Source organism: Akebia trifoliata, chromosome 8 (genome assembly GCF_017979445.1).
Source record: "Akebia trifoliata isolate Shusen 1 chromosome 8, ASM1797944v1, whole genome shotgun sequence".
Classification (NCBI taxonomy): Eukaryota; Viridiplantae; Streptophyta; class Magnoliopsida; order Ranunculales; family Lardizabalaceae; genus Akebia; species Akebia trifoliata.
Genome location: NC_141382.1, coordinates 11,003,607 through 11,020,788, shown reverse-complemented (window position 1 = coordinate 11,020,788; position 17,182 = coordinate 11,003,607). Strand labels below are relative to the sequence as shown.

Genomic DNA, 17,182 nt, shown 5'->3' with positions numbered 1-17,182 from the left:
GCAAAAATTTTAGCATAAAAAGGTAAAAATTATAGCGTTACTGATTTATTAAGAAACATGGTTTTCTACTCATTATTGTAACTAATCTTACTTTACAAACACTCTATAATCTAGATTTCACCCATACAATATAGATTTCAAATCAATCAACCACAGATGGGCCCACATGACCTTATTAGTGTGTCATCAAAGTCTTAACTTTTGAATGGATGGCCAGGATTCTGTTGACATTCTAACTCCACAATGATTAAGTGATCCAGAGAACTGATATTATACAAGGAGCATCATCTTTGATGTTCCTACAAGCATTGTAATTGTACTATCTTATTATCTGATTTGTTCAATTGTCAAAGTTAGCCACGTGGCAAGTGCCGATAGAGAAACAATGTTTGACTGTGACACCAAGTAAAGTAAACTAATGAAATGACACGTGGTGATTGTATATCCTTCCACGTGGACAACATTTGAAAATATGACTGTTGGTAAAGCTAAAAATTGTTCCCAACCTACAAAGTTTTGTTATTTCAACCCATTCCCCACTATTTCCATTAAATTACTCAAACCCCTCATTCTAAAATCTTAAAGGACTAATTAAAAACTTACCAAACCCACATTTGTTAGTTTCCCAAAATACCCCTAGGTATGATTATTTGACAGGATAACCTTTCCTGGTAAACATTTAATTAATCTCAATTTTGGGTGTAGAAACATAATCTTAAGGGGGTGCTATTGGAAATCAATAGAGAGCTCCTATTAGCACACCAACTTTTACTTGTAACACACCAAACCATATGAAAAAAAAACCACTCATATTTATTTAATTATTTATTTGTGGCTCAAATTTTCTAATGAATTGGATGATCCAAATAAATTTCAACTTCTAATCAACTTTTCAATGAAAAGAAATAATTGGAATGGAGAACATTATTAGTTGAACCAACCTCTCAGTCATTTCAGCCAACCTCAGATGTGACCATGAAGTTAGTTCCAAGGCACACAAAGCCCATCAGATTTTATTATGTTACCAACTTACTAGCCAAACATATGGATCCATATTGTACCTTAATAGTTAGTTCTAAAACTCGACAAGACCGAGTGTCGTGCTAGTCAATTTGATTCGACAATTTAAATAAAATTATATTAAATTTATAAATTATGAAAAATATATTTTTAATTTCTTACTCTCCACAAAATATTATATGCAATTGTTTATGAAAAAAAAAATAATTATAATCTTTTTCGAGATCTGTGTAATTCTTAATCTGATGTAATATGTGTTATAACAAAAGACTCTCCGATGTTCAAATTAATCATTTTTCTTTAATTACTGAGAAAATTATATACATATTTATAAATTTTGTTCGTTGGTTATAATACTCATCTTTTATAAACTTTCTTTGGATTCCTATAATGGTACCTTGATTGCGCACGTTATACAATTATCCTGAAAATGATGGAAATGACCCTAATTTCCATTTTCATGATTGGTGCTCCCAACATACCCACCATAGAATTCGACTATTCTGAGTTAAATCTCCTAGTTTTGAATCCAACCATCCGCTAATTCCAAATCCAACTTGAGGGGTCATCCCATCCTAAACTCTATTCAATTTTTATACTTGTCGATTAGATCTTGATTTGACTTGACTTGGATCTCGAGGTGACATATGTCAATTCATGATCGATAAGAAATTTTATATTAATCAAATAACTTGATAGAGTTTTTTTTTAATATTTTATTTTACCTAACTTGAGAGTTTTGGCATCTTGGTATGTGATCGATTCTGATTGATTTATAACACATTTTTAATCCCCATTTAGGACATTTCGAATTGTCTCAACTCTCGACTGAGTGGATGAGTTGACTTAACAACTTATTTCCAAGACGTTTTTTGATTGAGTGGCCTCAAAATCCAAACAAATTGAGTCGACTCGACTCAACCTAGTAGAGTTTAAAACAACAACTTAGTATGGTGGAACCGTGGAACAACCATAACATGGCTTTAATTAGGAAATTAAATATATTTAGAAAACCTTAATTAAATTTGTTGAACATCAGGGACATAAAGGGAAAAAACATCTTTCACAACTTGAGAAATGGAAAAGTGATAAAAATAGGATTTATGGTTTCAAAGCCTAGAGGCTCGGAGCGAGGTTCGGTGTTACTTTTGAGAGCGATATTAGAACGACAGAAAGCAAAGAGAAAGCTCTGAGAGAAGATTAGGGGGAAGAGAGAGAACCAAAAAAAAAAAATCAAAAACACCAACAACAGCAAAAGAGCTTCCTCTCTCTTTCGCTTTCTCTCTCAAACTTGAGCCCTAAATTTGATCTCTTTTTCTTTAAGAACCAAAGAAGAAAAATCTGCAATTTTTTTTTAATCTTTGTGTTATGTTATTGTGAGGAGATCGGAGAATTTAGAGTTAAGTTTGGTTTTTCTCCGTAAAAATTGGAGCTTTAATGGAGGAATTTTGAATTTTGTTTGACTTGATTTGGTTTCGAGAGGTTTGATTTTCTGGAGTTGTAATGGCGACGGAGGGGATGTTATCGTTTTCAGTGGCTTCTGTTGTGGAGGATGTTCTTCAACAACATGGAACTCGTTTGAGCGATATCGATTTAGCTTCGAGAAAGGCAGAGGAAGCAGGTTCGAAATCATTTCTTCAATCAATCACTTTTTATTTTGTATATTTGTTGATTTTCAAGGGATTTCATGTCTTTTGTTGTTTTTAATTTTAATTCGATTCTTCTTGACATTTCGGATATCTTTTAGGTTGCCATATTTGTACAAAATCTTTTTTTCTTTTTAACACATTAGCCTTAAAAAAAACATATTTTTGGTGCAAAAATGGAGATCGTTCTTGATCTGATGGGAATCATGTATTATAATATATCTATTTATGGAAAAACAGAGCGAAAAATTTATGTCTAGTTGTTGTGGAACTTGATATTTGCTGAGGATCTCATTGTCTATGGTTTTGGCAAATTCTAACATTAAAAGATATGGTGTGAAAGAAGGAAAAAAAAAAGTGATTTTTATCTTACTTAAATTATTAAATCAATAAATAGAGCCAAAATTTGGGATTGTTTTGCAGCTTTGAGAAGGTATGAGGGGGCAGGGTGGCTTAGAAAAATGGTTGGAGTTGTTGGAGCTAAAGATTTGCCAGCTGAGCCATCTGAGGAAGAATTTAGGCTTGGATTGAGAAGTGGGTTAATCCTTTGTAATGTTCTCAACAAGGTTCAACCTGGTGCCGTGCCAAAGGTGGGATTGATTTTAAAGATTATATCTTGAACTAATCTGTTATTATTTTGGTATGATTTTGTGATTTATAATTCATCATGCTTGTCTTCAGGTGGTGGAAAGTCCAGCTGATTCGATTATTATCCCTGATGGAGCGGCTTTGTCGGCATATCAATACTTCGAAAATGTGAGAAATTTCCTTGTAGCCATGCAAGAAATGGGTCTTCCCACCTTTGAAGCATCTGATCTAGAACAGGTGTGTTGCAATTTCAAGGGAAAATATTTACAAATTGGGTTTTTAATGCTTCAATTTTTAAAGATTTTCTTTTAATTTTCAGGGAGGTAAATCTGCAAGGGTTGTGAATTGTGTTCTGGCACTTAAATCCTTCAGTGAGTGGAAACAAACAGGTGGAAATGGTTTGTGGAAATTTGGTGGGAATTTGAAACCCAGCAACTCTGGAAAAAATTTCGTACGAAAAATTTCTGAGCCTTTCATGAACTCCTTGTCGAGGACCATGTCCATGAGTGAGAAATCTCTCGATGCCGAACAAAACTTAAATAATGATTTTGCTAATGGTCGCAATGGAATGGTAGGTGTGCTACTATTGTAGGTCACACAGATACTTGCTTTTTTGTATTTGAATTAGTTAAATAACTTTTAAAAACTGCTCAATCTATAATTTGCAGAGTAATCATTCCTTGAACATGCTTGTTCATACTATTCTATCGGACAAGAAGCCTGAAGAAGTTCCAATGGTAAGTGTTTCTTTTGGATGGTGAGGTTCATCATCATCATCGAAACCTTATCCCAAATATTGGTGGAGTTTGATAATTAAATTAGGAATCGGGATTAGACAATGAAAGGGGGAGTATCTATGCTCCTTTCATCCTCATTAATGATAAAAACCATCTGATTTATTGTATTCATTTGGGTAGTCATAGAAGATACCCCACACTATTGTGAAAATAGTCTGTACATCAGATGGTTTATAGCCCAACATTTTTTTTGGGTGACTAAGATGGAGTTGAACCCATAACCAAAGTTGCTATATGTAAACTAACTGAGCCATGGATCATGATTCTGCTCATAACAGCTGGTCGAATCAATGCTAAGTAAGGTTATGGAGGAGTTTGAGCGTCGCCTTATAAGCCAGAATGAATCGGTAAGCTTCTTCTTCTTCTTCAGTCTTGTACACTAATTATAACAATTTGTATTGCCGAGTAATATATAATTTATAGATAGCTCCTTTTATGCTTCTTGAATATGCTAACCGGGGAAGATAAAACTCAACTACCGGTTCACGCTTATGGGTTGTTAATCCAATATAGATTTAAAAACAATGGTCCTTATGTACAAGAACTATTGGTGAGGCACAAGTATCCATTCATTTGTTTATTTTTCATAATTTAGCAGATGAAAACATCTATTAAGGATCTGGCTGTATCTGACGGCACCAAATCTCTTCCAAGAACTGCTTCCACTGAAATGAAGGTATACTGTTGAGCTTTACTTCTTGAACATGTCGGTGAAGGTTAAAATTGTGAGAAATATATCTATGGAAAATTGAGTCATTTTTAGCATACAAGCCTTTGATGCTTATAACCCGTGCTTTGGATCTTGAATGTAATTATGTGCTATCTTACGTGAAGATGGAAGAAAAAAATGCACAGATCAAGAAACTGGAATACTTCCATGAGAACGCTATCCATGATGAAGAAACAAATAAGCGGCTTTTGAAGCAGCAAGCGCTCTTTGACCAACAAAAGAGAGATATTCAGGTGTTAATTTTTGGCAATATACTTCTCTTTATAATTTCTTAAGTTGCTGAATGAATTAATTGGAGTTGATAATTATGAATTTTTGTAGGATCTGAGACATACTCTTCACACTACAAGAGCAGGAATGCAGTTTATGCAAATGAGGTGCCATGAGGAGTTCGGCATACTTGGTAAGATTTTGAAGAATTTATCTAGTTTTCCTGTTTGAGATTCCTTACCAGCCACAACTTTTCACACATTCTGAGATTATTCTTTCGTTAATAGGTAAGCACCTTCATGGTCTGGCTCATGCGGCTTCTGGGTACCAAAAAGTTCTTGAGGAGAACCGGAAGCTATACAATCAAGTGCAAGACCTTAAAGGTAGCATAGTAATTGTGTTACCATCAAGAACTTTTCACAATAATCTAATGACATTACTCAAAAGAGTGTTTAACATAAATTTTGTTTCAATATCAAATTAGGAAGTATTAGGGTCTACTGTCGAGTAAGACCATTTTTGCCTGGACAACCAAACCGATCTAGCACTATGGATTATATAGATGAAGGAAATATTACTATCGTCACCCCTTCAAAATATGGAAAAGAAGGACGCAGATCTTTCAACTTTAATAAAGTGTTTGGTCCATCGGCAACTCAAGGTTGGGAAGCTGTCCCCATTTAGGTCCTTTTTTCCTCATATTATCTTCTTATAATGTTGCTAATTTGCAACAATTGCTTTCTTTTCTATTGCAGAGGAGGTCTTTTCGGATACACAGCCTCTAATCCGTTCTGTTCTTGATGGTTATAATGTTTGTATATTTGCATATGGCCAAACAGGATCCGGAAAAACTTACACTATGGTAAGACATTCCAACAATTACTCCAGAATTGTTGATGATGTTAAGTTCATCGATTTTTGGATATTTGGGTTGCTTGAAGGAGTAAATTCTTGTTGTTGATTCATGTGGTTTCTTTATCTAGACTGGACCTAAAGATGTCACAGAGCAAAGCCAAGGTGTAAATTACAGGGCATTGGGCGACTTGTTTCTTCTGTCAGAACAAAGGAAGGACACATTTTGCTATGATGTTTCCGTTCAGATGATTGAGATTTATAATGAGCAAGTTAGGGATCTTCTTGTTACCGATGGTCTTAATAGAAGATATCCTTTATGACATTAATTTGTTTATTTATAGATTTCACTTTTACTCCATGTCACTCTTATTTCTTGAGGTACCTTAACCCATAAACACATTAGAAATTCGCAACAATTCTCAGAACGGACTCAATGTACCAGATGCAAACCTTGTACCTGTTTCATCAACATCAGATGTTATTGAACTGATGAATATTGGACTAAAGAACCGTGCAATTAGTGCAACTGCCCTCAATGACCGTAGTAGTCGCTCTCACAGGTAGGACAATTGTTCTCTAGGTTTAATTTTGGAACAATTTTCCTTAAATTAGTGCTAAATTCTATGAAATTGATTTGCAGTTGCCTTACCGTTCATGTTCAAGGAAGAGATTTGACATCAGGTACCGTTATTCGTGGATGCATGCATTTAGTTGACCTGGCAGGAAGTGAGAGAGTCGACAAATCTGAGGTCACAGGAGATAGATTGAAGGAGGCGCAACATATCAACAAATCGCTTTCCGCCTTAGGCGATGTGATTGCTGCACTTGCCCAAAAGAATTCACACGTCCCCTATAGGAACAGTAAACTCACGCAATTGCTCCAAGATTCCCTTGGTAAGATCAACTTAATGTTTTATTTTTCTTGGGTATAAGAAATTTGATTTTTTTCTAATCCTTTTTTTGGGTTTTAATTATTATATAGGTGGGCAGGCCAAGACACTGATGTTTGTACACATAAGCCCTGAATTGGATGCTATCGGAGAAACGCTTAGTACTCTTAAATTTGCCGAGCGGGTAGCAACTGTTGAGCTTGGTGCTGCTAAATTAAATAAAGAAAGTGGAGAAGTGAAAGAGCTCAAAGAACAGGTTTTTATGCTGCCCTTGTCCCCCAAAAATTTTGCTTTATCATGTTACAAACATCCCGGGGGCTTAGACCCATAACTCAGTTGGTTTGGCACATTGCAGAACAACTTTGAGGGTGGTGTGGGTTCAAGTCCAGCTTACCTATCAAAAAAAAAAATTGTTAGAAACATCTCATCATCTCGTGCTTTAATGCTTTTAACGGTCAATTCTGTTTGTTTTTTAATTACTATTCAGATTGCTAGTCTTAAGGCAGCACTAGCCAGGAAAGATGGAGGATCAGAGCACCTTCAGCGTTCCATATCCAACAGCCCTGAAAGGCAGAGGATGAAGGCTGGTGTGACATCACATTCACATTCTAACAGACAAGTTGGAGGAGATATGTCAATTGGTCACAGCAACCATAGGCAACCAATGGAGGATGTCGGAAATATAGAGGTAATCTTTTTAGTTATTCTGAATAAGATAAACACATACATGATTTCCTAATTATAACTTTTTTGTTTTTGTTCATCATTTTTTATTTATATACACGTTCAGTTTCACTGCCAATTTATGTAGATTGTGGTTCTAGCTTTGAGTGAGGTTCCTCTGCTGATTAGTTATTTAGTAGAAGTTTATATTCTGTTGATTATTTATATAATGTCAGTTTTTATATATTGGGATGTGTGTCTCCAGCCTCGAAATCTAACACAAAATCACAGGGATTAGTGTTAGATTTGGGGGCTTGAAAAAGATTGGAAAAATAGATATGGATTATACAAATGTACCATTATAACAATGTTAAAAATGGATATTATGCATATGGATTCAACATTCTAGGGGGAGGACCACCCACCATTTGACTGTAATCATTATAGCTCAAGTTCTATGTTTTGGTTTTGTAGGTTTGGAACAATTCTGCATTGAGGCCAAAGAAGCCAAGCTTCGATCTTCAAGAGCTGTTAATGAGCTCGCCCCCTTGGCCTCCAGTCAATAGTCTTGGGCTAAATTTCCAAAAGGACGATGAGAAAGAATTGACTTCTGGAGAATGGGTCGACAAGGTCATTGTCAAACAAGATTTAGTAAATGGAGATGAATCACCCCAATATCTCCTAAATTCTAAAGAATACCCAGAAAAACCTTATAACAAGCTCACAGCAAGCAAGAAGGACAGCCATGAGTATGATATACAAAGAAGACAGTTTGATATTGCTACAACTGATGATTCAGATGAGCTCGAGGCTGCGACTAGTGATTCTTCTGAACCAGACTTTCTTTGGCAACTCAATCTTCCCAAAGTTACCAGTATACCCAATGTGATTGGATCAAAGATCAAGAATCCTCATTCAAAAATGGCAAGGAGCCCGGATCTAAGGTAATCTATCACTTAATCATTAATCTGTTTTTGTTAAAATGCATTAATGGCCTTGCTAATTTGCCCATTTTGAATAATATAACTCATGAATTTGAAATGTATTTGACAGTGCTGTGCATAAGAGTTCAATTCCCACATTGGGTCCGTCACCGTCACGGAAACTATCAAATGGGATCCCTTTGCACCGGAATGGGAGGCAACCAGTTTCTGTTGATGGGAAGCGAAAAACTGGCAATGGGAAGCAAGATTCTAAGAACCATGTTAGAGGTTGGTGAAAGGAGGTGTTTTTCAGGTTTTTTTTTCTTTTGAATTTGTTTGAGGTAGAGATTTTCACGTAAAGTTCGATGCAGCAATAATTCCAGTTGCTCGTAATTGTAATCTCAAGAGGAGGTGTGGTATCCTCCCCACCTATTCGGTTTCGATTTGTTTATATAAGTGTTGTTTTGTTTGCAAATTATGTATTCTCAGTGTTCTTATAAAAAAAAGAGAAAAAAAAAAAACAATTGAAAGGTAAAAAAGGAGAAGTGTGTTTGCACTTTGCAGCTCCATTGTCTGTAATCTGTTTCCTTATATAGACTTGCAGGTTTCTGTATCTTTATTTTTTTGTAAACAAAAAGTCAATTTTATTTTTATTTTTATGAATAATGCTGAAGTGAGCTCAAAAGTGGACCTCACATCTCACATACTGAAGTGAAAGTGTATGGGAACCATAGATGCTTTCCTCGAGATATGAGTGAAAAAACATCTATGTTTCCTATCCACTTTCACGTCAAGATGTGCGATATGAGGTCCAATCTTGCGGTCGCTCCAACACGACTCTTTTGGTTCCCATACACTTTCAATCTTGAAAGTGTATGGGAACCATAGAGATATCTCTCCACCAGTTTATGTCATAACACTCGATTGGGAAACTCATCTCTTCGTCATTAATCTCCAATCCTCGAAATATCTTTGAAGATGGTTTGTCTTTCTCAACAAGAAAGAGATGAACGTGACGATGGTACTAGTGGAGGAGTGAGAGATAGAGATGTAGGGGTGGTGATGCCCGGTTGGGCTTTGGCATTGAGAATTAAGGAGAAAAAAAATTCACTTAGGGAAGTTCTATCAACAAGCCTCACGCCCTTTTTCTTTAAGGGCAGGCCAAATTTAAAAAAATACCATACCCCAGTAAAGGAACCATATGTCGAAAACTTGAATTCGACTGGAAAAACTAATTGACGGAAATCAGTTGCCGAAAACTTGAATCTCACCGGAAAAAAAAATATTTTCCCTAGGAATTTATATTTCCTTGGGACTGATTGTCTTCATTCAAGGAAACCTTTGATCTCCAGAGTGAGATCCATTAAATAGTGGGTCATGGTCTTCCACACTAAGCCACATGAGATGGTCAGGTATACTTACTTCCTTGGGTGTTCTATAAGTTCCTTACTCGGAATTTATGTAGCTAAAAATAATTACAACACATTTTAAAAATGTATTGTTAATATAAAAATATTTATATATTATTATATAGTCCTGGGTTAGGGTTGCCCGATCTCAACCCGAATTAAGGTTGGGTTGAGTTATTATAATCCATTCTCAAAGAATAATGATTTTCTGATCCCCCCTTTGACACACACCCTCATATGCCCCTTGGCGTGGCATGTACTAGAATCATAGATTCTTTTTCTCAAAATACATAATTGTACATATTTATGGGGATGTATAGTTGTGAATCCCGAGGGAAAAATCTATGGTTCTAGTCATGGCCATGTCAGGGGGTATATGTCAGAAGGGGTGTCATAAAATCACGATTCATTGTCCAATCATGTTCTATGTAACTTGGCCCAAGCTCGTCCATTAATCAGGTTGAGTTCATACTAGTTCACCCAAATTGCAACCCTAGAATAGGTACATAATTTGATTAAGAAAAAAAAAAAATGAAAGAAATATTATCAAGATACATATAAATCTCAATCGTTGGATTTCATGTTTAGACGGTTAGGATTATGTGTTTTCTCAGTGTCACCAAACCTGACCCAAGATAATTCTGTTGAGATATTTTGAATAATAGAGTCTTCTGGGCTTCGGCAACAAACATTATTTTTTCTTGTCCTTTGTACTTCTAGACTCTTGTTTTCTGAATGCGAGCTACTATTGCCACACCAATTCCCCTATGTAAATAGTCAAAGAATTGCACACAGTTGGTGTGGCGTTAACAAAAGTTGGTGTGTCAATAGCAACTCTTTTTCTGAATTCTTGTTTTCTTTTTGCCAACCCACATTGGGATTTGTGATTTAAAGAGGGAATCTTAAGAAATAGATTGGACACTGTGTTTCCTAGACAAACCCTTACTGCATAGTGGGACCCATTCCAACTGAGAAAACAAGAAGTAAAACATCAACACATATGACCAGAGATCTTAAAGAATTAAATGGGGACCATCTACTAAGAGAATCCCATATTGTATAAAATCAATTGTGAAAGACAAAAATTATAGAAAATCCACAAAGATGCTCCAATTTAATACCCATTGTTTTCAAAATTTAATACCCATTGTCTTCACATTTGGGAACTTCTCCCCATATTTTTCCGAAATTATTATTTTTTCTAAATTTTCCCTAATTATAGAGTTTTTGTGTCTTAGAATTTTTACAAATAACCTCAATTGTAAGTTTTTTTCTTTTTAATTTTTGTAAAGGATTCAAGTCTCTAACGTCAAGGGTGTACTTGTAAAAACACTCTGATACCCAAATCACTAAAACCATAGTGTGTCTGTTTGACAATAACAAAAATCATTTTACATATCCTGGATTGGATTTTCCTTGACCCTGTTGTGATAAATCTTAAGTTTGATTAGTTTTCATGTTGTTTGTCCGACATTTTTCCTTAAATATGTTTAGTGTGCTTGTTGTTTATCTAACACTGGTGTGAATCTATACTGATGTAGTAAATGTTTAAAATTTGAATTTCATATTAAATTGTAATTCCAAAACAAATATCAAAAAATAAGATTTTAATATAAAAACTTAAATTATTAGTAAAAGTAAAAAAATATTTTATCATTATGATTTTTGAAAACCACTCCACATTAGTAAAAGGAGTACAAAAGTAAGAACAAGATCATAAATAGGATAAAAGATTATTGGAATTTATTTTAGAAAATGAAAATTCCACGGATATTTCAAGTTGGGGAGTGATCGATAGAAAAATTCTTATAATTCAAAGATCCATAATTAATGATAAGAAAAAGAAAATAAATATTAGAATCATATTCAAATATGAATGTGACACAAAACACTTATAAAATAAAATAGAAAGGAAGTTGAAATTCATTAGGAGAAAATCGTTCATTTTTTAAATCTCTTGTTAAAGCATATAAAAATTAGTACAAAATATACATAAAACTCATAAAAATAAAAATCAAGAATTGTTTTTAAATTTTGAAAGTGAATAAGATAGCAAACATTACTCCAAAAATAGAAGAAAGAAAAACTGAAATCACTTTCAAAATAAATTTTTTATTATGGAATTTGCTTCAAAAACATAAAAGATGAGGGTGAATTTTCAAACTCAGATAATTAAAAAAATACATTAAATTTCTTTTTTAAGCTACATCTACTTTTGAAATCTCTAGCTATCAAGTAAATAAATATGAAAATTCAAACTCAAATTAATTAACCAAAAATAAAATTTTGTGATTAAACAATTTCTAAACTTTTAAAAATAAACAAAATTAAAACTTAAAATAGAAAAACTAGTATTTTTTTTTCCTTTTACAAGAGGAACCCTTTAGATGAGATCATAAATAATGCCTATTTTTAAAATAAAAATGATTTTATGATTGACTATATAAATTGAAAATAAGAGGAAGCTCAATGAGACTTTAAAAAAAAAAATCACAATTTTAAAATTGGTATTTTGGATGGATTAATAAGGAAACTAAATTCAGTATATATGTGAGACAAAAAGAGAGAAAAGAGGCATTGAGGGGCATAGGTGTTGAGAGACTTGACCACTAGGAGCATTAATACGGGAAAGTGTGGAATCCCATGTATTTCGTGGGATTCTAGTTTCTTTAATTTTCAAGTTATCCGTCTGGGTCACGCTATTTCAATTTATGTTTAAAGTCCAACGAGACAAACATGAAAAAGTTAGATTAATGAATCCAAGTCTAGGTTCATATAATATATTTCATCTAACAAACACGGCAACTAGTAGGAATTCTCATTACGAAAAATTACATGCTCCTCTAATCTTATTCTTTTTCTTTTGTTATATAATTTTAGGGCCTTCATCACCGATTCACCAATTCACCATTGACCATTAGTCCCACATTCTAGCCACCTATCACTCCAATTGTCTCTCCTTTGTAATTGTTGTGTGGTATATGGTACAAGTCCATAAATGTCGATAGTGACCTAGATTTCTACGATCTCTTGAATCAATTACTTAATTGCACCCAAAAAAATCACGTTTGACTTCCAACTTTTGACTTTGGATGTATTGGAGTCGGAGATCGGACTTGACTTATAATCTAACTCCGAGGACAAGTATAAGATTCTAACTTCTTATCTCGTATATCAAGGTAACACATGTCGCTCATTGAGAGACGCTAATCTATCAACCCTTAATCTTTCATAAAACCTTGTAAACTCAATTTTTTTTTCGAGATTGAATTGAAATAGAATCTCAAGGGTGGAGAAGATCCCTAGAGTTGAAGAGCACGTTTTAAGAAGAAGAATTCTTGCCAAGATATTGAAGACTTTGGGCATTTTCATATTTTTTTTAAGTCTCTTATTTAAGATGGGTATGTGAGTATGTCCTTACTTTAGAGATATTCTATTGCTACACCAACTTTTACTAAGAGCACCCCTATTCATATGATTTTACCCAAAATTTAGCACACATGTTTGGGTTGCTTTTAGTAAAAGTTAGGTGTGGCAATATAACCACTCTTTTAAAATGTCAGGGGTATTTTTAATTTTCATTAAAACTCGGAGGATGACAAAATAAATAACCAAACAAGTGGATCCCTATGAGCAAAAAATATAAGTGGACCCCTTAATACAAGAAGATTTCAACGCTTTTAATATTTTATTTAGGTCCATAAGTCTTAATAAGCAAAGAAAGCATTGGCCATCTACACCTACCATTTGACAATTGATGAGTAATGCACATGCGTTACCCCCCATACTTACAAATATAATTATTAATAAACGATGATTAACATTCAAAAGCGTGCATTATCTTGGCCCCATTGAAGTCACCCCATTATAGTGCTGAACAGCCAATACACCATCATATAAGATGATATCTAAAGGAGAAATAATTCACTATTACCATCGAATTTCGAGCTCAAAAGGTCAAACTGATCAAACGAAAGAAACCAAATGATACGGAAACACATTTTATTGAAACGTTATCTATTTCTTTGACTCAAAGGATCACGACACAATAACAAATACTTATCCCAAAGATTTGGGATTTTGACTGAACGAATCTTATTCCTCCAATCTAGGGTTGTCCTAAGGTGGATTTGGATGAGTCCTAACCCAGTTCTAAAGAAGCGGAATCTACCTTAGACCAATCCTAACCACCATTTAGGCCAATTTGGGTAAGCCCAGATCCCAAGTAAATGGACTCACATTGACTCTCGAATTTCAAAAAATATATAAAAATAAGGGTCTAATATCAATCTTAGTTAAAAAAATGATTTGAGACAAGAGTAATTTTGTTAAGAATAATGATTTTTTGACTCACCCCCTGACATACTCCCTCATACTCTCCTAACGTGGCATGTGCTAGAACCATAGTTGTTTTTTTCTTAGGATACACATATGCACATATGAGAAAATCACGATTCTTTTGTTAATTTACCATATACTTTATTGTTTTTTTTGTTATAAAATGATACATCTAACTATATATATATATATATATATATATATATATTATATACTTATATAATAAAATACAATGGTGGATTCCATTGAACTATAGTTTTTGTAAGTGGGGTCGAGAGTCCACACTACCTATCTTTCCTCTTCGCCCCCCTTCAACTTTATTATCTTTCATCTCCCTCTTTGTCAATAATATATCATTTAACTTTACATATTTCTACTTTACTCTCTTTTCCCTTTTATATCTTTAACCCCAAAGAGGATGTCCATGCCATAATCACAAACGAACTCTAGTATATATATAAAATATAGGAACATAGTTAACCGAGTATTGTTAAGCCCTTGCTTGACCTAGATTTAGTAAATTAGAAAATTTTAAATGGACTCTCTTTTGTAAGGTCAAGATCAAGGTCTTAAATCTTTTTTTTTTTTTTAAGATTGAAGGGGGGGGGGGGGGGGGTTAGGCAAACCCCCAACCAGAAAAAACAAGATTACATTATGTTATAGGCATGCCCACTCTCATCCTAACTTACAATACTTTGTAGCTCCCTAGGTAGGTTCATAGGATCCAAAATACTCACCCCTAACATGTTAAGAAGAGATGCTAGAAAGTCAGCCGATTGATTACTCTCCCTATAGTAGAAAGAGAACTCTATCTTACGGAAGTGTGTTGCTCCTATTTTGATCTCTTGAACGATTATTTCTTCTCTCCAAGGTGCATTAGCTATCCTATTAATGCAATTTATGGCAACTTTGGAGTCAGCTAACCTTCAAGGATCTAACATTAAGGGAGGCAACCATGTTCATTCCTTTTAGAATAGCTTGAAGTTCGTGAAAAATGACTGATCTTCCTTGAGTGTTTTCAGCAAGAGCCCTGATCATCAATCCTCTACTGTCCCTTATAATTGCACATTCCCCTCCAGCATTTCCTTTTAAAGAGCCATCTGAGTTCAACATGTGGAAGTCTTTCAGAGGCTTGACCCATTTACAACTGATAGGAGTTCTCAACTCAATTCAAGGCTACACCATGAGCTCATAAAAGCTCTTGACAAGGCGTTGTCTTCTACAGATGCTTCAACACTTTGAATCCTTAGTTGCACCTCCCGAAATAAGAATGCTTCAAGGAGGTTTGAAGGGATGTAGTTGTTTTTGAATAACCGTTTATACCTTTCGAACTAGATGTAGTGGATAAAGGCATTGAAAGCTAATTTCTTGAATGTGGAGATGAAATTCTTTCCTTTAGCATTTCTGCACAACCATTCTATATCTACACTCCAGTCTTTATTTATATGGCTAATGTTAGACCTTCGAAGCAGTTTCTGCCAGATATCATAGGCATAGTTGCACCCTAGGAAAAGAGAGGCTTCATCTTTAGCCTTAGTTCTGCGAAAATAACATATTGAATGTTGAATGATGCCTCTCGTCAGTAACCTATTCTGAGTCTTGAGGCCTTTGCATAACCCCAACCACGTAGTTGTGTTGTGTATCTTTATGTTATTTGGGAACCATACTAGATGATGCCATTTGACTCGGGTGTTAGGTTGACACATAACATCATAGGTTGATTTCATAGTGAAGCAACCTTTGGGCGTTGGCATCCAGACGAACTTGTCCTTAATAGTGACATTAAGGTCCAAAGATCTGATCTGGTCTCACATTCCCCCCAGGCTGGTGGTAAAATGCAGCAAAAGATTCCAAGTGTTTTGCTTGATTAGATCACTTAATTTAGCTTCTCTATGAATTCTTGACTCTAGGGTAGCTACCTATTGCAAGTTGTTCAACAACACTCCTTCAGGTGCCCATGAGTCATGCTATATAAGGGAGTCTCTCTCATATCCAATTCTGTGGGTCATGAGATGTTGGATGGTTCCCTTAGCTTGAAGGATCTTCTTCTACATCCAAGAAGCATTTTTGGGGATTGGGATTGTCCAAAAATGGCCTTCCTTAATCTTATTGTTTTGAATCCAATTGATCCAAATGCTCTTTCTATTGGACACTAAGTCCCAGACTTATCCTGTAATGCCAACTCTGTTATGGATTTGTAGGTCTCTTATCCCTAAGCTTCATTCCTTCTTGTCTCTAGTAATTTTGCCCAACTAATGCAATGCATCTTTTTCCCCATATCTGGGCCCACTCATAGGAATTTTGCACAGATGCTTTGGATCCCCTTTAAAAATTTTATAGGAAGCATAAGAACACTAGTCCAAAAAGTTTTCATGTTATTAAGGAATGATTTGAATAGATCTATCCTCTTAGTTATGGATATAAATCTTGCTTCCCATGATTGGATCTTGTTGGTGATCTTGGTAATGAGAGTCAGACAATCTGCAAATTTCAGCCAAGAAGAAATAAGAAGAATTCCTATGTATCTTACAGGTAGAACCCCTTCAATTATGTGCAAGAATATGATAATGTCCCTTTTTTCTCTGTCCTTAATGCTTGAGCAATAAATGTTACTCTTTCTGACGTTCATTTGGAGCCTTATGACCTTTTCAAACCAATCCAAGGCTTCTTTATCAGCTTCGGTTGAAGTTTGATTTCTTTTAAAGAAGATCATGAGATCATCCACGAATACCAAGTGGTTGATTTGGGAGTTCTTGCAGTTAGACATTAGCTCCAGTCTGCCCTCCTTAGTGAGCTCCATGAGCTTAGTAGATAACAATTTTATTACTATCACGAATAGGTAGGGAGAGATGGGGTTTCCTTGGCAGATACCTCTTTTGCCAACAAAATAACCTTTTAGGCTTCCGTTAATGGAGATGGAGTACATTGGAGAGGAAATGTAGCCCCATACCCAAGCAATGAAAGTATCCGAAAACTTCATATTTTACATATAGTAAACAATGGTTTCTCAAAAGATGGAGTCATATGCCTTTTTGAGGCCTATCTTGGCTACACATTTTGGGGGACCTTTGACTTTGTGCAAGTTTCTCACCAGTTCATGGGACAACATGATG

The 17,182-nt window shown here is 34.8% G+C and overlaps 1 protein-coding gene across 1 annotated transcript; it reads left to right on the top strand.

The window, feature by feature from the left end:
* Window positions 1-2,208: 2,208 nt before the first annotated feature.
* On the top strand, window positions 2,209-8,937 carry LOC147396082 (kinesin-like protein KIN-14I). The gene is made up of 19 exons (XM_086450488.1): window positions 2,209-2,641; window positions 3,090-3,256; window positions 3,348-3,491; window positions 3,574-3,825; window positions 3,923-3,991; window positions 4,330-4,398; window positions 4,647-4,727; window positions 4,886-5,014; window positions 5,103-5,184; window positions 5,279-5,374; window positions 5,476-5,652; window positions 5,747-5,853; window positions 5,975-6,155; window positions 6,247-6,406; window positions 6,487-6,740; window positions 6,829-6,992; window positions 7,224-7,424; window positions 7,874-8,343; window positions 8,453-8,937. The coding sequence occupies exons 1-19, from the start codon at window positions 2,524-2,526 to the stop codon at window positions 8,616-8,618; spliced, it is 3,087 nt and encodes a 1,028-aa protein (XP_086306614.1). The 5' UTR covers window positions 2,209-2,523; the 3' UTR covers window positions 8,619-8,937.
* The last annotated feature ends 8,245 nt before the right edge of the window (window positions 8,938-17,182 follow it).